The 22,815-nt window shown below is 43.8% G+C and overlaps 1 protein-coding gene across 5 annotated transcripts in view; it reads left to right on the forward strand.

The window, feature by feature from the left end:
* Nucleotides 1-22,815, forward strand: part of pitpnm3 (PITPNM family member 3) — a 545,233-nt gene that overhangs the window by 70,957 nt on the left and 451,461 nt on the right. For all 5 annotated transcript variants that reach the window (XM_078547946.1, XM_078547947.1, XM_078547944.1 and 2 more), the window contains one exon: nucleotides 8,523-8,630. In XM_078547946.1, coding sequence (XP_078404072.1) covers nucleotides 8,523-8,630 — 108 coding nt within the window. The remainder of the gene's footprint in view (nucleotides 1-8,522; nucleotides 8,631-22,815) is intronic.

Genomic DNA, 22,815 nt, shown 5'->3' on the forward strand with positions numbered 1-22,815 from the left:
ACTACTCAGCTCCCATTTGAGTTGCAGGCTAGCTTCAAGTGGTGCTATCCACTCTCAAGCATGGCTCCCTACTGCTGGGTCCAGCCAATCAGTAGTGCAGTTGGTACTGTCTAGTCTCTGAATTCACTAAAAAGAGCAGTTACATGAAGTTGGTTCGCTGCCTGCATTGAAAACCATAAGCAAGGGTTAACCATGCATTGTGATCCCTGGTCTCGTCTGCAAGGTCTATCGAATTTAGCCCTCCACCCTATATTGAGCTCAGTTAATAGTTTTAGATTCCTGCAAAATTGACAGAATTTTGAATTATGGTTTGTGGCATTTAATTTGCATATCAATTAGCATTTTAAATAGGAAATTAAAGAAATATGTATTATTAAGAAAAAAATGGAATTCATAAACCTGATGGAGACTAACTATTTCTGTCTCTACAGATAAGAGATTCTATCAACTGTATCATTTTATAACTTATTTTTTAAATTTGCTCCAAATTGGCTCCTTATTCGTTTCCTAATGATGCTTCTTAATAACGTTTGCAACAGAGGTTTCCATGGCAATTGTCGGAGGTGCTTTTCCCTATTTCTATTGTGCTTCTTTCTAATTAGATATTTTCTTCATCTTTTTCTGATATTTCCTCTGGGTGCTGTAACTACATTTTCCATCTCATATTCAGAAGCTTGGGACACTAGAACATTCTAGTACATCTGAAGCCAATAGACAACGTCTTGTAAAAGTTCTCAACACTTTATGAGAATAATCATCAGCAGTGTGGATGTTTGGCTGTCAGGAGACACTGCAACACGTGAGATTTTCCTTCTTGGTTATTAGTCATTGTTCTATTCCTGTCGCTGACCAATATTTTTTGGAAGAAAGTGGAATATAAAATGTTCCTAGTGCTGCAGAGGTAGAATCTCTGGAAACTTTTATTGTAAACATTCAGGTTTGAGTCCTTCAAATTGGAGTCTGCTTTTCATCCAGTTGGTTCAATAACTCCTTCCTAGATTAAATTCCGTGTGGGATCCAAATGCTTTGCAAATTGGCTGGTGGTATGTCTTGTCACCACTCCAGCCTCAGTAATTCATTAACCACTGAAGACTCTGGAGACTTGTTGAAGATTAGGAAGGTTCATTAGTTACTCTAATTCAAAGGCTAGAAAGGAAACAAAGAAAATGACAGAAAAGAGGAAAATCTTAAGCTGACCTGTCAGTACCTGAGCATCAAAGTGAAAGAATAAATTGAATGCAGGCATAGAGAAGGCACAACTCACTTTGATTATAGAGAAGTATTCATTCGATTGCAGCCATTCACAGCTATGACAGCTTAGTTGTCTTTACTCTCATGTTTTACACTGTTGCAAAGCACAGCAATAGGCCTTAACATTGCGTTGCGAGGATCTTCCTCAGTGCTTCTCGCGTTCCGCTGCCAGAGGCTTGGCAGAAACTCCAGGCCTCATTTTAATGCTGCCTATCTGGTGGGATTGGAGTGGACGGGGTGGTTAAAGTCACTTTGGGTGCCCACCGCCATTTTAACATCAGAATCCTCCCGTTTGGGAGGAATACCTGCCATAGGCCTCATTAACGTGGAGAAGCCACACTCCAATGACATTGTGCATACCCCAACACCAATTTAATTCAAAACTGCAGAACCTCCCCCTCACCCTGAATCTCCTCATAAAATTTGTGTGGAGGCAACTGAAATGATAGAAAAAAGGGCTCTCCATTGCAACTCAGCAGATGAGGGGATCTTTTTCATGTCTGGTTTGCCAGGGGACTTCCCAACTTCCAAGTTGCTTATTTTTCCCTCCGTTGAACAGAGTTTTACTGTAAGTTTAAACAGCCTGTGCTAGTAAGGTGGGCATTCTCCTGGCAATTCCTCTTGCCTCCAGGGAAATGGTGAATGAAGAGGATTTAATGATGAATGACCTGAAATCCTCACCTGAGGCGTCTAGCACAGGCCCAGAGTTACCCAAGAATGGAGGGGCTCCACTGACTCTACCAGGCTGCTCAGCATTTTAGAGGAGATGCCATTTATGCATCACCAGGGAGGACTTACCAAAGACCAGCATTGTGCCCTTGATGTGTTATCTTACACAAGCAGTAGAGCTGCCCTACCAGAAAGAATTTGACATCAATTTTGCATTCAATTTAATTCAGAATGATTAGTATATCATTTGGCATCAAAAAGTGTGATTTGGAATGAGTGATGTGACCGGCCCACACTCCCCACCACCGCCCCCCCCACCCCACAATGGTGCCCTGCTCCCTTCTGCCGCTACCGATCTCGATGGCGCTGGTCCCTTCTCCCCTCACCCCTCCCTCCCCGATCTCAATGGTGTTGGCCTCATCCCCCTCCACCCCCCCTCCCCACTCCCAATGGTGTTAGCCCCTTCCCCATTCTACCCCCACCCCCTGATCTAGAGGGAGGCCCGGTGCTCCCACAGGATTGGAATCCCCCGCCCCTGCCAGACTCCCTGGACTTCCACACTGCCCGTTTCCCCCACCTCCTGCTGTCTGCTGGAGACCCCGCGGTGGCTGCTGGAGCACCCCCCCTCCCCGGCTCCCCGTGCTGGCTGCTGGAGCCCCCCCCGTGCTGGCTGCTGGAGCCCCCCCCCTGCTGGCTGTTGGAGCCCCCGTGCTGGCTGTTGGAGCGTTGGAGAGCTGCACCGTCACTTCTGGTTGCTGCCCCACCCCAGAACGCCTCACCATCCTGGAGGAGAGGGGGGAGAAAACTGCTCCGTGGTAGGGGGAGGAGAAAAGCACCTCCGGGGATGGTGGGGACCAAAAGGAGGGGGAGGAAAGTGGGGGAGGGGGGAAGTGGGAAAGGGAGGGGGTAAGAGGGGGAGGTGCTGCAATCTGAGGGGGTGGGTGGGCATATGGGGGCAGGGAGGTGCTGCAATCTGAGGGGGTGGTGGGGGGGCGTTGCTACAACCTGGGGAGTGGGTGGTTGGCACATTTGCTTGTTCAGGCTGTTCACCCCAGAGAAATTTGCAGAATGCCTGGTGGGTACAGGAGTAAATCCAACCTTAATAAATAATAATTGAATAAAAAGACAGGTCTGCGAATGAGATCATGAAATATTCTTTATATTGTTTTTATGCTATGGAATATTGCCAGCCTGTTAGTTCACATAAATACCGAGTTTATTCTCAAGAGTCAATTAAGATCAGATATACATTTCAACATGTGCAATTGAAATTGTCACTCGTGTAATCCTTACAGTTTTCTACACAAAAAAATTAATAAATGTGATAATGAACATGCCCCTCAAATGGATTTTCATTAAGACAACATGTCCAATCATGAAAAGAGGCAGCATAAAATAAAGGTCAGGGGGTGCAGGAGAGGGAAGGGTGGATACTGGGGATGAAAGTCTGCTGATAATGGTAAGATATAAAATGGATCATGAATGGCTCCGTGCATATGTTTGTCAATATTAATGGCAATTACATTGTTGATGGGTAATTGTACACCTATAAATGGGGATAGCTGGGACACTGGGGGAGTGAAAGAGCTTTGACTCTATATTAAGTCAATTAACTCTCTCTACAAGGAAAGACTTAGTTTTGACTTCACCAGCTGGCTTGGATCCATATAAAAGTGTTAAAGGGCCACCTGAAATTGTGTTTGGACACTTTGCCCCAGTTTGTTTAATGCACTGTTCCTCCAAATCCTTGCACCCTCACTATAATGATCACTATAGTGATTTGTGCACTGACCCTATGCTAAACAATCTCATACTACATGCCTGTACTACATCAGCTAGGACTTGGAAAAATCTGATGTCTGAACCTTATTGAACTTTGCCGTGATCGCTAGAAGTTAGAGTTTTTCCTCAAGAACAAGCTCCTTGATCACTGTTGATGTCAATTTAATGTATTCTGAGGACTTAAATGACGCTTGCAAATAATGTTGTTTGAGATTTGTATGATTTCATTTCATGTTGGTTGATCGCCAATGATGACATTTGATTTTATTTCTATTTTATGTCAAATGACAACTAAATGATCGCTTTTGAACTCAAATGAGTGCATATGAATGCTGTTGAATGTAGAATTATGTCAATTTTTTCTAATAGGGAATAAAATTGTTAGTTTTTGTTACTGTGCCTTACCTTGTAGGCTGACATGAATTGTAAAATCTAAGTGGATTTTTTTATGTATTAGAAAAAACCATCAGCAACATTCAGCAAACATGATGTTCACACCTCAAATGGTCTCAAAGACCCCATTCGGAATTAGCATAATTAGCTCCTGGAATTCTGGTATTTTTTAACACAAAATGAGAATATTTGACTCAGGTAGAGTCATTTACTGAGTCTCAATCTCCACCCTTTCCCTGAATACTCTTTACAGTTTTCATTTTTAGATGTTCATCCATTTTGCTTCTCTCTGGCACATAAACCAGACCAGCTGAATTCTGGAGTTCAGTGTGTGGGGAAATTGAAAGCACAAATGATCACTCACCAATTCAGGGCGTATTTTTTTTTTTGCCAATGTTAGCAAAACGAAAAACTGGTACGAGGATGAAGCTGGTTCCTTTGCTTTCTTTTCACGGCAACCTGTTCTTTGTCGATAGCATTAGTGAATGGAGATAAAAATACCAATCTGTGGTCCATTCCATTGGCTTTACAATGTTCAATTGCTAAGATTAAAGAGTGTTTACTGAACTGCTTTCTGGAGTGATGGCTTTTCTTTTTGAATTATTTTCTCTCCTTTTAAAGAACAGGTACTAATCTCTGCTGACTAGATAGCTGCAAAATCAAGAATTTGTTTTGTTGTCACTGCTGAACTGCTGCCAGGTTTGGTCTATAATGAACTGTGTGTTTCATCATAGCAGCTTGTCACTCGGTACCAGATTAATGACTTCAAAATCATAGCCAACTTTGCATCAGAGGATTTGAAGCAGCTGCTGATGGGATGTGCAAAGAATCCGGTAGAATAATCTGGCAGCGAGAGGCAAGTAAAAGAAGACTGTTGTCATAATGTTATCTGTACGCAATTTCACAGATGGCACTGTATTGCACAACATTGGAATATTAAGGCTTTGCAACCTCCTTTTGTCTTAACTCGAGTTTAACGCACAGAAACAGACTATTCCGTCAAACTGGTCTATGCTGATGTTTATTCTCTACCTAGGTCTGCTCCCATTCATCTGTCCCACAGATGTGTCAAGCAACAACCTTACATGTTTATGGTTACTGATCAGACTCCTCCACTACCATTGTTGAGTATGTCTTGCCGCACGGGCAGGACAGTCCCATCAGAGGTTGTGGCACAGTTGTATACAGTTGGAAGGGAGTGGCCTTGGAGAGTCCTCAGCATTGCTGAATACAGAAAAGACTATAGGTCCAACAATGTCTCGACTGTAGTCCTGAAGACTTTTGCTCCAGAACTAGCTGTGCCCCAAGCCAAGCTGTTCCACTATAATTATAACATTAGCATTTACTCAACAAGGTATGTCCAGCCTACAAAAAAATGGAAAAATCCGATTCAGTCAATTAACGCCCCATCAGCCTACTCTCAATCTTCAGCAAAGTGTTGGAAGGGGTCATTGACAATATTATCAAGGGACACTTAAGTCACTAATAACCTGCTCAGTTTGGATTCCACCAGGCTCACGTGGCTCCAGGATTTATTACAGCCTTCATCCAAACATGGAAAAAGAGCTGAATACCAGAGGTGAGGTGAGGGTGACTTCCCTTGACATCAAGGCAGCGTTTAGCCAAGTGCTGCATTAAGGAGCCCTAATAAAATTGGAGTCAATCAGAATAACTGAGAAACTCTTCACTGGTTGGAGTGACCCTAGCACAGATGAAGAGGAGGCCAATCATCTCAGTTCCAGGACATCACTGCAGGAGTTCCTCAGGGCAGCGTCCTAGGCCCAGCCACCTTCAGCTGTTTCATCAATGAACGACCTTCATTATAAGGTCACAAATGTTCACTGATGATTGCATTGTGTTCAGTTACATTTGTAACTCCTCAGATATCGAGGCAATCCATGTCTGCATGCAGCAAGACCTGGACAATATTCAAGCTGATAAGAGGCAAGTAACACGGGTGCCAGACAATAACCGTCTTCAACAAGACAGAATCTAACAATCACATTCAATGACATCACGATTGCTAAATCCCTCATTATCAATATCCTGGGATCACCTTTGACCAGAAACTTAACTGGACCAGCCGTATGAATATTACAGTTACAAGAGCAGGACAGAGGCTGCGCAAGCAGTGGAGAGTAACTCATCTCCAGACTCCCCAAAGCCTGTCCACCATCTACAACACTCAGGTCAAGAGTGTGATGAAATGCACCCCATTTGCCCAGATGAGTGCAGCTCCAACATCACTCAAGAAGCTTGACATCATCGAGCATAAAGCAGCCCACTTGATTGCTGCACCATCCACCAGTGTTCACTCCCTCCACCACAGATGCACCGTGGCTATAGATGGTACTATCTACAAAACGCACTACAACAATTGCCAAGTTTCCTTTGACAAGACCAAACCCATGACCTCCACCACTTAGAAGACTAAGGGCAGTAGACACATGGGAACACCACCACCTGCAAGTTCCTCTCCAGGTCACACACAAATGACTTGGAACTATATTGCTGTCCCTTCACTTGGGCTGAGAAAAAAATTCTGGAACTCCCTAACAGCACTGTGGGTGTACCTACACCACATGGACTGCAGCGGCTCAAGAAGGAAGCTCACCACCACCTTCACAAGGGAAATTAGGAATGGGCTTTAAATGCTGGCCCAGTCAATTGAAACCCGTATTCCATGAGTGAGAAAAGGTACCAAGTGGTTGCAAGTTCCATGTTCTAAGCACTCAGTGGGTAAAGTTCCAATCCTTTGTTTAGTAAATGTGACACAAGCATACCTGATGATTATGAGACTCTTTACAACCCCAGCCACAGCTAGCTCCTCGAATATGAGGTTTGCTGTTGCATTTGAAGGCTTCTTCCCCGCTAATCAAACAATTGCTTTTCTGATTCCTGACAACAATACTTCAACATCAGCCTCTGAAATGTTGGATGCACACCTTTTCCCTTCTCTCTGCAGCTGCCACTGCATTCCCCATATTACAGCCCACTCATCCCTTTAAATTCATAGAGAGCTTTAAATATGGAACCTGTACCTCTGCGGCACCCTCTTCCCCAATTTTCTGCAGCCCCTGATGTATCTGTCCCCCTGCTGGTGAGCTTTGTGTTCTTGCCTCACCATCATTATAGAAATGAGCTGTTCCTGAATTTCTAATGAGGGCAGCATTCTGGGATAATGACATAAAAAGGGATAAGGCCCTTCCTGCTGCATGGGGAACCCAGCAATTTTGGGTCTCTCTTTCCACCTCCTTTTTCTGACTCATCTTCTCTATGAGACAGTCGTCACTAAGTAGAGGATCAACTTTCTCTGTAAAACAAAAATGATGGTAATTGTAGATTGCTTCAAAATGGAACATTTTTTAAAAAAAAGTACTCAAATTAAGATGCTGTAAGACACTCTTTCTGGTTATTGTACTTTCTGAAGTTTTTAGAACAAACAACTGAAACAATAACAGTATGTGATTAATGTCTTTTTGCTCTCCCTCATTCCCATGTAGAGCCTCTTTGATTATAAAGTGCATAGCCACTTTTTAACAAAAGTCAATGCAAGCTTTATCTGAATATTTCTTTTGAAATTTAACTTTAATTTTTCTTTAAGAAAACTGTCCACTATATATCCACTACAAGCCATTGACTCCCACAGATGCTTTGATTACACTTGCCCTGCACATGCTGCCTGACCTGCTAAGTATTTCCAATTATTTTCCGTTTCTTTCAGATTTCTGGCACCTGCAGTATTTTCCTTTTGTGATCTCAAAGTAGGTCGTCCCCATCAGCCGAGTCTGCTCCGAAAATTTCTTGAAAGGACGTTAGCTTTTTAAATAAGTTCTGAATGATTATCATGTGGCTATTTAACTAGGGTTTCTTTTCAGATCACTTTTTTTTTGCTGTAACATTGTTGGTGTTACAGATAAGAAGTTTATGGCTTTAGTATAATTAGCATCCATGAAGTAAGTGATAAAATGGTGCTGTGCAACCATCTGCTGATATCAGTTGTCAGTAGATATCAAACTACAAGCAGTCAACATTTTATGAACAGTCTTTTTAGTGTGTTTGATTGAGCCAAAGCCTTGTTACCGTAAACTGAAGGTTTCATGCATTGATTTACATTGTGTTAGATTGTATATTTATACTGTTTTAAACGTTAATTCGTGAAGAACTTGAATTCCAATAATTTCATTAAATGGCACATGGTGCTGCAGACTGGACTCCGTTCTGATCAATTGATCTGTGATGTGCAGCTGGAAACCTTTTGAACATTCTTCCAGTCTTCTGACTTCTGAATCTTTGAACGTTTTAAACAGGGAACCAAACCTATTCAGCTGAATGACATTTACAAACAATAATTCCATGATGGAACTGAATGACATTTACCAAGTATGAATAACAATTTTCATTCCAATTATTATCTGTATTTGCAGAGGAGGTGGTGGAAGGTAAAAATGCCCTTCTGCTAGGAATGAGCACGTGGAACTCGAATGATTTGGTGGAACAGATTGAGACAATAGGAAAGTTGGATGATCACCAAGGTAGGAATTCTCCCTATGAGCCTGGGTACAATACCTGTGCATTCCTGTCACAGTTTTTCAATGTAATGTGCCATTATTGAATCACTACTAATCTCAATATTTAGATGAAGTAAATGGTTCATGAATCTGGGTTTCATTAATTGTTGTATGTTTTATTTATCATTTTCGTCGATGGCTTTGCCAAATGACTAGACTGAAAAAATAAATTTGAAATTGAGTATTCCTAACCAGGCAGGGGCTAAGACCTTGGTTTATTCTAGGACATGTACTTTGTTAAAATTTCAGTTAGAAGTTGAAGTATAATGGTCAATGTTGTGGAATGTGATTCACAAAATCTGATTACATTCCTTCTAATCACGTAATATCAGCCCATGGTTAGCACAGATCAATTCAAAACAATTTGTAGATACATATGTAAAAATGTTGTGGTATAGATTTTGCTAAGTTAAGCTAAAAATTATACCATTGGTGACTTGGATGCTTCATAACAAATTATAGCATGAAAAAGATTAATTGAATGACAAAACATTAAAATCAAAATTTGCAAACAAATATTGATGTTTTACAATAGAAAATGTATCAGTCAGAAGAGAAAAGTATTTCTTAAAGCAGAAATACTATGACTTAAGAGTTTTCAAGGGGCTGAATCTTACCTATGTTGGGCAGGCTGAGCGGGAGCGGGCGCGGAGCTGATCGCTACCTGCGATCGGCTGCATGCCGCCATTTTATGTGGGCGGGCCAATTAAGACGTAATACGCGTTCCATAGCGCTCAGCAGGGGGAGGAGGGAGAGTCGGGGCCTGCGCTCTTTCAGGCAGCAATCTCCCTGAGGCACGGAGCTGTCTCAGGGAGATCAAGTACATAATGAAACTTTTTTATAAATAAAGTGAAAAATCATTTAGACGTGTCCCCTCATGTGACATGTTTGTCAATGTAGCAAAATTTATTTATTTATTTTATTAAACCTCAGGAAACTTCATCCTGCCCGTGGAAGAGGTTTCCTGAAAAACACGAAGGCCGCTTGGGCTCTTTGCCTGTCGCAAACCTTAAGGTTGGACGGGCGGCATTGTCAACAACTTTAATTGCTTTTAAATAGTGCTTGTGTTGGGTTGGGTGGGAGGAGGGGGCAGGAATCCCTCAATCAGTTTTTATCTCAAACAGCTCCTGTGGTGCTGCGGAGCTAAATTTTGTGGCAGGAGAATTTCATACAAAGAGTAAGTTGGTTTCAACCGACCATTTTGAGTAGACAGCATTTTCTTAACAGCCTTAATAGGCCATTGACAGTTCGGCGGGCGCGCAGCCGCCTCTGGTCTGCACCCGCCGAACGAAATATCGAAATGACACGCAATGACATTGGAACGCACACCCGACGTCATCGCGTGTCATTTTACGCATAGGCGTGTTAGGCCCACCCCCGCACACCAACAGCAATATTCTGCCCAATTACAGAAAGTGCTTGTTCTCTAAACCTGCCGATACTCAAAATGATTTACAGAAAATGCTGTCTACTCAAAGTGGTAGGTTGAAACCAGCTTACTCTAGGTATGGAATTCTCCTGCCACAAAATTTAGTTCTGCAGCACTGGTGGTTTTGGCACCACAGGAGCTGTTTGAGATAAAAACTGATTGAGGAATTCCTGCCCCCTCCTCACCCAACCCAACACAAGCACTATTTAAAAGCATCCCTATTCAACTTGCAGTCCGACTGTTGGCTACCTACTTTCTGTTGCAAAATTAGCGGAAGTACTCGGGTTGTTGAAGAAATTGTGAAAACTTGGTTCAGTCAGCAAGGATTGGTACTGGTCATTTGAAAAGAGTTGTGTGTTTCTGAAAGGCTCTGGGAATATCACTTGTTCCCAGTCATGGGCTGCAGCATAATGGGGAAATGGAACAGAGGGAGCAGAGAGGACAAGCCGCTTGTAGAGGAAGGAGGAGGAGGACACTCAGCAAGAGGCCTTATCTGCCTAGTGTCTTCAAGGAGCTCTTTTGCCTACACCTGAGCCAGGAGCAGTGTGTTTGATGGCTGCACTTCACCAAGGAACTGGACCTACAATCTCAGAGCAGGGAAAGAATGGCATTGCCAGTTCTGGTCAACAAGACAATGGCCTTGAATCCTTCCACCATCAGATCCTTCCATGATGCAACAGGTGACATTGCCATCATATCTCAGTTCACCATCCATTGCAGCAACTGGGAGGTCAGAGGCCCTGGATGCCAGCAGAAGGCAATCTTTGTATTCTCTCTAAACAGAGTGAAGCAAGAAGAGTCTGCATTTGGCTTTGCCAGGATAAAGGGCTTCCCCATGGCAAAGGGAGCCATTGACTGTGTGCATGTGGCTTCACATTTGAATTGGAAGATGTGCTGAAACCACAAAGAGCACCAATCATCCAATGTGCAGTTTGCTGATGAATGCTCACTATCCTGGCAACAGTCATGATGCTTTCACTATCTGCCAGGCCACAATTCCATCTTTGAGCCAGCAGTTTGAACCAGAGGGTGGATGCTTGGCGATGAAGGCTATCTGTTGAACACATGGCTGATGACTCCTGTTTGCAGCCCCTTCACACATGGCCAGCAAGTTATACAGTGCGAGCCATACTGCAACAAGGAATGTTGAAGAGCAATCCATTGGCTTCCTGAAGCAATGGGCTAGCTGCAGGGGCAGCTCAGGGAGCAGGTGTCCCTCTGCTTGGTGGGCTGCTGCACCCTCCACAACCTTGGCATTGTGAAGGGTCAGCCCTTGCCACCAGGGCTTTGGGGACCACCTCAGGAGAAGGGTGAAAGGAGGGCAGCTGGTACATCCATAGATATGGTATGGATCCATAGTCCATGGACATACCATCAGAATCCTGAATGAATCCCAGAATTGCCATTACTCATCACTTCCCAGCTAACCATCCTTCTGTTATGGACCAAAAACAACAGCCACAGATCCTGACAGCACAAAACAACCATTCCATACAAACTTCATCCAACAACATATCCAATAGTCCATACAATGCTCAACTAATTGCCCTTGTGGATTCCCTTAATGCCTGTCCTGCTGGTGCCTTTGCCTAATGCACCTACACAGTGCTAACCCCATGCGTGCAGCATGACTGGTGACAACTCAGGACACCCTTGAGAAGGTCTGAGCCTTGAGGGCCCAGCTTCGGACTGTTCTCGGCGGCAGCAGTCTGAGCTGCCTGGCTGATGGGAAACAGCCTGCACTGGTGGAGTGGCAGTGGTGGGAGGATGAATGTTGGCGTCCTGAGAGAGAATAGCAGGTTAGTGCACCACAGGTCCACTGCCACTCCCCTTGGGTGGCACCTCAGCAATCCTAATTATCTGTTAATTAGGATTAATAGGTCCTAATTAACTGGGCTGCTCTGAGGTCCCACAAGCCCCTTTGAATACTGGTGTCTGAAGCCATGATGTCAGTCACTTGAGTTTGTAACAAGCAGAGAATTCATGTCCTCACTCTGAACTTCCACTCCAGTATTTAGACTTTGGGTGACTCCTGCTTGTGGTGCAAAATGGAAGCTGCAACATTGGCCATTAGACGTTGCATCCCCCTGAGTCCACAAGTCTTCTCATGTAGTTGGTCATATTGGCACATTGGAAAGTATGAGCTCCAGGCTCTACGCCAAGTTGGAGCTGAACTTCTCCATGCTCCTTGGCAGTGATGGCAGGTTGTCTGGCAGGTTTGCCATTGAGTCAAGCATTTTGGTGCATGTGTCCATTAGCATTCTCCTACAGGGCACCCCCAACAAAGTCCTCATCTGAGTCACCGCAGGCAGATTCCAACTCTGTACTTCCCTGGAAGGTACATACAGTGCCAGTGTATGTCGGTGCTAATGTCAGATCAAGTGACCGTGTTTCTTCCTCAGAAATCTGCTCCTCCCCCTCACTTCACCTTTAAGGTGGGCAGTCCGGTTTGAAGTAGCCCAGCTTGACGTTTGCAGACAACCTGCATTGTTTCAAACAGTGCAGGATGATTGTGCATCATGATCCCCGTCCCCGAATTTGGGGGCTATTCAATTTAGCCTCTTCCATTTCACTATGTGACAATGTTGGAAAGGGAGTCGGGGCCAGGAAATCCCAGCCAGTGACAAGTAAAGGCTGTCGTATCCTCAAACTCTAACCTTGTAGAATCTCACTATATTTCATTAATATGCTTGTGAAATCTATTTGGGTTGTAGCAAATCGAACATACCTTACTTTCAGCGATTGGTAAGAGAGCTAATTGAAACTTTTCCTGGCATTAATTTATTTTCTTAACCTGACCTATTGGACATTTTATAGATCCTATTACAGAGCTGTAAGAGCTGTTCCTTCAGCACTCCAAGGAACCTTCTAGTATGGCCAGCTGCTTAACCTATACTTGCAGACAGCTGACAGGAACTATGGCTTGGAGTTTTCCTATGGCGGGTGGGCTGGACGGGAGTGGGCAGGGGCAGGCACGGAGCCAATCACTGCCCACGGTCAGCTGCGCACCACCATTTTACGCGGACGGGCCAATTAAAGCCCGCCCAGGGTAACGCGCGGCCGGTAGCGCTCAGAGCTACCTGTGCGGGTGCGGGGAGGAGAGAGAGTCGGGGCCTGTGCTGAAAGAGCGCAGCAATCTCCCTGAGGCACGGAGCTATCCCTGGGAGATTGAATAGACAATAAAAAAGTTCAATAAATGATGTAAACATTTATTTGACAGTGTCACATGAGTTGGGACATGTTTGTAAAGGTAGGAAAATTAATTAATTTATTTTATAAAAGCTTCAGGAAACCTCATCCATGGGTGAAAATCACGAAGGCTGCATGGGCTTTTCGCCTCACACGCTTAAATTAATCGCTTAATGGCCTTAATAGGCCCTTAAAATTTTGGTGGGTGTGCAACTGTCTCCAGCGCACTCCCGCCAAACAAAATATCGCGATGAGGCGCAATGATGTTGGGACGCATGCCCGATGTCATCGCGCGTCATTTTACAAGTTGGCGTGTTGGGCCCACCCCCACACGCCAACCGGAAGATTTTGCCCTATGATGCTGATGGAAATGGATTGACTGCAAACTGGCAATTTTTAGCATGTAATCTATTTCAGATTATTTATAAAACAACATCACAGACCACATACTGTAGGAATAGAGCACAAATAACAGAGCTTAATTATACAAGCCAATAACAGGGCCACTAACATATACCTGGGGTAGTCACTATTTGATTAACTCCAGCAGGTAGCTAGTGCTATTGTCCATGAGTAGAGATCTGGAATAGTGTTTTTATTTTTACCATGCTCCCACTGCAACCTTAACATGACAGCAGTTCTCCTGTTGCGGTAACACAGTAAATTTACTGAAGCAATACATCACATGATAATAAATTAAAATATTATATACCTTACCACTACAGGTTCCACAGAAATAATATTTACAATACCAGCTACCACTTCATTAAACTCTGCATCAGATTCAACGAACTTTATTCTTCCTTCCCAAAACCTGTTTCCTAGTTATTTACATTAAATTGTTCCAAAGTTCCCATGATAAATTTGTACTAAATTTGCAAGATCGAAATTGGCCAGCTAGCCAGCCTGGGATGGACCTTCTTTTCTGTCAGGTTAGGCTTGCTGCTGCTGGGACTTTGCCAGTTAACTTGCTGAGTTGTCCCTTGAAGCCAGTTAAATGAACTCATTTCCATTTCCCACTGTTTGGAAAACCACCACCTCTTTTTGCCATGGCTTTCTGAAGCAACTGGAATTTGAAACAGCTGATTCTATTCAGCTGGAAAAGATTAACAAGTAACTGGACCATGAGTTCCTGGAGTGGAACCTGATCAGACCGCGGTAAAGGCGATTGAGGCAGGATTGTCGTTTTGGAGAATTTCCTACTTGATACTATTTGAAATCAGGTGGTCGGACAGGCCTGATGCTCCACCCCAGCTCCTGCCAGTCCCACCATGAATCTTCATTCCCCTCCCCATTTCAGCAGCAAATTCAGCCAGCCACCTCATTGTCATTGCTCCTTATGTAGATGTAGTAGAGAGTTTCTCATTGACATCAGACCAAGAGCGGGGTGGTGGCGTGCTTTGGGACATCAGTGAAAGGCTTCATCATGCCCTTTTGGAGGGAAAAGCCTCAGTTGTGGACACCTCTACAGTGGGTGTCCTGTGTTTTCTGACCCTCAGTGGCAGGGGTTTCTGTGCAGCAGGGATCTTGCTGGGAGTTGATGTTCTTTGACTGTGGAAAATGAGCTAGGGTCCTGGTGATGTTGGGGTGGTGAACTGTGGTCCAAACCCACCCTCTTCCATCAGCAAATCTGTCCCAGGGGAAATTTCAAACCAATTAATCCCCAGAAGCTTTGAGGATCAGGCGGGTAGAGGCAGGCAGGAGAGAACCCGACACTGCTATCTCAATATTTAACTCGAGTCATTGCATGCACTCAGTGAAGCTGCAGGATCTTTCTAAAATCATGGATACACCCTAGTGGTCCGCCTAGTGTGCTCTGGCAGCTTTTAAAGACACTTAGACATTTGAAGCCAAACAATATTCATTATTTCTCTGCCTCATCTGACAATGGAACGTATGTGACCCTAAACATGAAATAAGAGCTCTCATCTGCTGGATACGCGTAACATGAGGGTCTTTGCTTCTTCCAATCTTCATACTCTTAAATCCCAAGCTTGGTATCCCTTCATTCCTACTTTTTTTTCCCCTTCATTCTTTCGTGGGATCTGGGTATCAGTGGCAAGACCAGCATTTGTTGCTCATCCCTAATTGCCCTTGAGCTGAGTGGCTTGCTAGGGGCCATTTCAGAGGGCAATTAAAAGCCAACCACATTGCTGTGGGTCTGGAGTCACATGTTGGCCAGACGGGGTAAGAATGGCAGATTTCCTTCCGTAAAGGACATTAGTGAACCAGGCGGGCTTTTATTATTTATCTCATTTGTTTTCTCCTTTCTTTTGTTTGTGTCCCGCACCAGAGGACCTGGCTCTTAACCAAGGCTTTTAGCTAAATAAAAAGGACAAATACATTCAGTTGTAGTGATGGGGGCTTGTATTCTCAGTGTTCGCACTTAGCTGTCTCTACAATCTATATATATCCTCACTGCATAAACTGCACTCTGATCTTTAAAATATGGACCAGTTTCTCTTGCTCAGTTCTACACCAAAGCTTACAATTATAATTTGTTGTCCTTTTAAATGAAACAGCAGAAAATTGTAAGCTTTGAATAAAATAAATGTATAGTACATGTTGTCTTGCTGATCAATGCAGTTTTCTGTGGGATTGTTGCTGCCTTTTTTATTTTGTTCCATCAGTAACTGGGCAAGCTGTGCCGTGAGGAGGCAATAGCCTGCAGTGTGATTAATGTGTTTGGTGTCTACCTATGCTTGCAATAGAAATTGCTTTTTTCCAAAAATATCCACTGAATCCTTCACAATAATAGACATGGTGCACTTCCAACTAATTTAAGACGAGCCTCGGATTGAGTGCTCCTGATTTTAATTATTTATATTTTTTAATTTAAGGAGACGGTGGGGGCAATTACTAACTTTGCTGCCTCTGCAGTAATCCTGAAAAAACAGATCACCCATCCACTGTAGAACCCACATGATTGTTACTTCATTGAATTGTTATATTACGCAGTCTGCTGTGCACAAATTAGCTGCCACATTTCCAACATTATTACACCAGTGACTACAATTCAAACGTACTTCAATGGCTTTAAAGCACTTTGGGACATCCTGTGATTGCGAAATGTGTAAGTCCTTTCCTGCAGGAGTCACTGGGTCAGGAGCCGGAGGGAAACCTGACTCATTTCTTTATCCCTCCAATCACTGGGCTGTAGGCAGCCCACGGACATTCCCTAATCGTGCCCCATGTAAGCCGACTGAACTGAGACCAAGGGTCGACTTCAGACCTTCTCACTAAAATATTTTTTATTTGTTTCTATAGTATTTGAAGATCTGTCAGATATTTCGTTTTTAACATAGTTGGTAGCACTGACTCACCGTTTTATTCAAAAGCTGTCAGTTTGCTTTAAGCTATACGAAAAACAAAAACTGCAAAATGCCAGAAATCTTACTAAGGTACAGATCTAACAAAACAATGCCCAAGACATTGTGTGAAATATTATTTCAATATGAATTGATTTTCCATTGTGTATTTTCTAATTATAAGCCTTTGCAGATTCTTCTGTAGTGTATTGTTAATCTGTTGAATTTTTAATGCGGTAACCGCCCTTTAGTGAGAATGTGGAGCCGTTTATGGATCATAAAATGAGCCAGTAGGGTTATATTGCATTATGTGCATGGTACTTAAAGTAAGATGAGCTGCCATCTTTCTTGAATTCACTCCTTATTGACTGCGTTTCCTATGCATGTTAGATTAGATGGAGGCAGGAGCATGATTGTTCAGGGGCTCGTGAAATGCTTCTCTTTGGGATACGGCGGCTCCAGGATGACATTCAGAAATGACAAATGTAAACTGAGCCAATCTTTTTTTTAGCATTTTTAATATCTGATAGTTGAGCCAGCCAGCTTTACAACACTCCAGGCATTGTTGGGTGCTCATCAAGCTAGGTTATTGCTGTAAACTGTAACTCTTCCCACATAGCTCCAGATAACACTACAGGGACATACCTTCACAGATAGGCTGGCCCTAGCTACACCAGCAGTAAGTAACTAACCAGTGTTCTCTACAAGTAGGTTGCATCATTTTAACTGGCTAAAATTCAATAGAAATTTGGGGTCCCCAAGGGTTTGCTATTACCAATCTTCATCTAAGCTCTATGTAGTTGGCTAATTGAACCCCAGTGTGCCAAATTTACAGGTGTTAAACAGGCACAATGAGGGCCAATTTCTGAGAACAACTGTGCTGTGGCAGCTTTTAAAGACACTTAGACATTTGAAGCCAAACAATATTCATTATTTCTCTGCATCATCTGACAATGGAACGTATGTGACCCTAAACATGAAATACGAGCTCTCATCTGCTGGATATGCATAACATAATATTTTTCAGCTGAGGGTCTTTGCTTCTTCCAATCTTCATACTCTTACAATCCAAGCTTGGTATCCCTTCATTCCTACTTCTTTTTCCTTCATTCTTTCACGGGATCTGGGTATCGATGGCAAGACCAGCATTTGTTGCTCATCCCTAATTGCCCTTGAGCTGAGTGGCTTGCGAGGGGCCATTTCAGAGGGCAGTTAAAAGCCAACTATATTGCTGTGGGTCTGGAGTCGTATGTCGGCCAGACAGGGTAAGAATGGCAGATTTCCTTCCCTAAAGGACAAGATGACTAGGCCATCTTTTCATTTGTTCCTGGCAGCTGCAGGTATTAGACCCCTGGTATATTTAAATGAGGGGCCTAACCCACGTTTCAGGTTTCGCGTAACAAATTAGACATCACCAAGTGGGACAGGAGCTAGGGCTTGCTCCACTTGACATTCCTGAAGAGCTACCAAAAGGTAATTTTAAAAGAGAATTTGCAAAAGATTCCTGCGGGACCTGGAGCAAAGGATCGCTCCTTCATTTCAGACTCTTCTGATCTCAGTGTGTATATTCAATATTGGGCAAGGAGAAATTTTTCCTGCATGCATTTCTCAGTACTTTTGGGACTCTTAAGCATGGCGACAGGTGACCATCAGTGTCCAAGTGAGAGACATGGGGTGGAATTTTATGACAGCAGGATTTCACAGTCCCGCCAAAGTCAGCGGAGTTTAGGATGGCTCGTGGCATTTTACGGCTCCATCCCTGCAGTGACGGGGCCGTAACATTCCAGCCATGTGCTAACTAAAACAAAGGGGATTTTGGTTGGGAAAATATGCATTGTATAAGGGTTACCTATTCCAGGTTTTTCACATAGCTTTTACCTTTCAGAAGACTCAGGTAATGTTAACCATCTGAAATCGCATGGTATAAAATAAATAGATATCGCTTTATTTGTGACGCCATGGAAAATTCTTGAGGACACAAAGTAGGTTGATTAATTTCAATGTTTCAATATATTTATCAAGTAATGAACAAATTTGAAACTTGTTTTGGTTCCACACTTTATGGAATAAACAGAATTCACAATTAGGAAATGCAGAATATCTATTTATCCAACTGATGAGATAAATAGCTCGCTTCTGCCTTCAATTAATGAAGGGAGTGGAAAATATGCACCATCACATCGACCTCCCACTGTACATTTTGCTCAATTTCTTTCCGCTGCAGTTTGGGCTCTAGACCCTAATATGACATCTTGGAGCCGCTAGTTCAATCAGATCGAGTCTGGGTCAACTCTATTGCCTCCAAGTTGGTGGAGAGCACAAAAGAACTGCTCAACAAAAACACTGAGTGTGGGATCCATCATCAACAACACTGGACAGTAACCTCAATCCCTCCATGAGACTCCAATTCCATCAACATGATGACATGAAGGATGGTTTGAAAAGGGAAGGAGATGGTGGAAATGGTATCTCCTCTGAAACTGTTTTAGCAATTAGGGACAAGGGCTGGTGAAACTGTGCATCAATACCATGGAATCCAGATGCACCCCAAAAGTATGGTGGGAGGCATTACTCATTGCCATACTCAAACTGGGCAAGCTGATTGATGACTTGGGTAGCTATAGGCCAACATCATTCCTCTGTACAACCTATAAACTCCTGGAACATATCTTCTGGAGAATCAGTCCTCTTGTCGAGTCAGTGATCCTTGTAGATCAAGTGTCATTTGGCCAGTTGCTGCCATTGAATTTTGGCCTTTTTAGTGCACGTCAAGACTGGGCTCCAAAAGAAATCCAAGATGGGCACAGCCTTTGTGTATCTGATCAGTGACTTGCAAGAACCATCCCCTAACTCAAAACGCTACACCTGCTATAGATGATATCAGGTAATAGGCAGCTTTGTGTCAATTTGGGCAACATAGTCAGCTTGCCCAGGCTCCTCAACAATGGACTGCCACAAGACTCAGTGCCTGTGTCGACACTTTTCAATTTCTACAGCAGCAACATGCTGAAATGAAGGGATGTAAATTTGCATATTTGGTGACCTTGCCTTGGCAAGCAGCCACCTTCAAAAATATGGGCCCATAACTTCCATTCCCCTGGGTATCGTACCTGGGGGGTACCCCAAAGATGCACTGGGGAACCCCGTCTCTCAGAAGTCCCCATATAAGGATTGCATGGCAACTACCCCAGAGAGTTCAAACTTCCGTTGGGCAATTGCCTTGCAATGGGAACCATCTGATACAGCGATTTAAATTGCAAACTAGGAGTGGGGTGGATATCTGACTCTGATTGCCACTCCCATGGGAGTTACAGCCCATGGAGTCCACCTTGAATGGACCTTCATGGAGGAATATTTCTGGAAAGAGAAGCTCAAGCCTGTTGTTCAGGAAAGTTGTTGAGGTCCTGGTGGATGGGAAGACTATTGTTTTCCTTCATTCCCTGGACTTGCAGGAGTCTTGCAGCATTATACTGAATGGATGGGGGAGTAATGAGCAACAGCACATGCAGCGTGGGTGTTGGGACCAACCTGAGGCATTGCAGTGTCCACTTGGTCATTAACAAATGGACTTGATGTCCATCAGACTACTTCTGTTCCATACTGGTGCACAGTCCTTGACTATGGAATACATTAGCATGTGCGAAAGAGCGCACTTCTGACTCAGAGAATCCCCCCACCCCTCCTGCCCGCACAGGGATCACTCAGCGCTTCTGGGCAAGCATCATGCTGGCCAGGCCTTAATTGGCCCGCCCACGTAAAATTGGAACCATGTGCATTACCTTTGACAGTGCGACTTCAACCCTGCTGCACCTTGAAAAGCTGAACGGAGTTCACAAAAAATAACAAGCAAACTCCCAGTGAAACGCCTTGATCTTCTATGAGTCTCATGGGTAATCCTAAACTGCATCCACACAAACCATGACCCAATCCAAAATGTTTCTTAGCTCCAGAGTGTTTACTTCTGTCCCTTTTCCTTCCCAGCCTGATAACTTCCAACCCCAGAAGTGTCTTTCATGGTGAAGCTCTTTCTAGCAGATTCTCCCTCAACTGCAAACTAGGCAAATCTTCCAGCCTTGTTTCAACTTCTCACAAATTTGGTCTTTTCAATCTGAGTACAAGCTCCCTCCTGCTTTCCTGCATGGTGAACCATAGAGACTTCAGGCTTTTAGCTGCTCCCTTGCTCCCTGGGCCTGGCAGACTGACACGCCTGTGAGTTTCAGGGATATCTTAGAAACCCTTCCCCTCTCAAAGCCCATCTCCATGACAGTGTGAATCACATGGGTCTTGTATCCAGGTAGAAATGATGATTAGTTACCATTGGGACCACACCTTCTTTTATCTTGGAAGTAAATGGACATTTTAAAGCATAACTATTTACAACCCAACATTCACAACACCTTCCTGTGACTTTGGAGGCTAGGGGCTGAATTTTGGCCCCCGTCGGGGGGGTTGTGCGGGGATGGGCGGGAGCGGGCACAAACCCGATCGGTGCCCTCGATTGGGTCCGCGCCGCCATTTTACGTGGGTGGGCCAATTAAGGCCCGCCCAGCGTGACACTCGCCTGGAAGCGCTCAACGCTCCCTGTGCGAGCGGGGGATTCCCTGAGTCGGGAGTGTGCTCTTTCGCACATGCACGCGAAAGAGTGCAGAAATCTCCCTGAGGCACAGCGGTGCCTCAGGGAGATTTGTTTAAGTTTAAAATTTCTAGATAAAGCACTTGAAAAATTTTAAAACATGTCCCCTCATGTGACACTGTCACATGAGCTGGGACACGTCATTAATTTAAAAAAAAATTTTAATTGAATTTTTAAACACTTCATGAAATCTCATCCCGTCCGTGGATGAGGTTCCATGAAAAATGAGAAGGCTGCCTGGGCTCTTCGCCTGCCCAACAACCTTAAGGTTGGATGGGCAGCCCTGTTAATTGTTTAAATTAGTTTTTAACAGGCCTTAATAGGCTTTTGACAGTTCGGCGGGTGCACAGCAGAGTTGGCTGCACGCCGGCCGAACTGGAAATCGGGACGCATGCCCAACATCACCGCGTGTCACTTTACCCATCAGCAAGCAAACCCTGCCCCCCCCGCTCGCCGAGCTGAGATTTCAGCCCCTGCAGTCTAATCACTGAAAACACAGATGTTGCTGCCATTGTGTCCAAATGTCAACAACTTACACCTTCTTTCCAGCATTTCTTTATTCTTTAACAGCCATGTCACCTTGCCTGTTGCCAAGCAGACCTAACAGGTCACATGACCCCCTTCATTTTATTCTAAATTAAAGACATAGTCCTGAACCATACCAAACTTATAAACCTCATATTTGTAACATTAGTCAAAAGACTGTGATCTGAACTGGCAGGAATAAAGAGTGTTCAAATGTTATATGGTTCTCAAGTGCTGGTGTTTCTATTATTTCCTAAACTAAAAAAATAGACATTGCTTTCTGATATTATATTGTAAATCTGGAACAATGGCTTGCAAAGGGTATGGCTGTTTAATACATTCATTTTTATCAGGAATAATGATTCCTTTATTTAATTTCCCTGGTTATTCCAGTCTCTGGAGGCTTTCTGGGAACTGGTTGCGAGAATGTGGAAATTCTTCTCATTTTGACTTTTCTCCGCACAACAATATGGCCAAAATCAGTAACTTAGCTACATTGAGGATTGAACTTTTATACTAAGGCTGTGTTCCCATTTCTAGTTGTTTCTTTACCAAATCCTTTGCAAGCCGTTGTGCTGATTTAAATGTCAGAGAATCCTAGGAATCAAGGCTCCAACTTGTGAACCATGGTTTGAACTCAAGTCTACAACAGCTTGAGCGAGTTGGCAATGGTTTCAATTACTCACACAGAATTGCTGTGACTGGCACTTTGACATAGAGCAGACTCTTTTAGATCAGTGACGATTATGAGAAAATTCTGTGAGAACAACTTTCATTGCCCGCAGTGGGCGGGAATGCGTTGGTGCTGCTTGGAAAACTGCAACGCCCCACTTGTCGCCAAGCTCCTGCTCCCAATGCACTGACTGCCATTTTCGCCTGGTCCTGGTAGTGGGTGGCCAGAGCACCTGCCTCATTAGGATGGTTATCTCCTTAAGGTATGCAAATCAGGATCCCATGACATACATCTGGCCTTAATGGAATTCTCAGTTACCAATGGGCAAGAGCATTGGTATTAGACTTGGAGCTGCCTAGTCAGTAGCCATTAAAGGGGTCTCACTGCAAGCT

This window comes from Cetorhinus maximus, chromosome 9 (genome assembly GCF_964194155.1).
Source record: "Cetorhinus maximus chromosome 9, sCetMax3.hap1.1, whole genome shotgun sequence".
Lineage (NCBI taxonomy): Eukaryota > Metazoa > Chordata > Chondrichthyes > Lamniformes > Cetorhinidae > Cetorhinus > Cetorhinus maximus.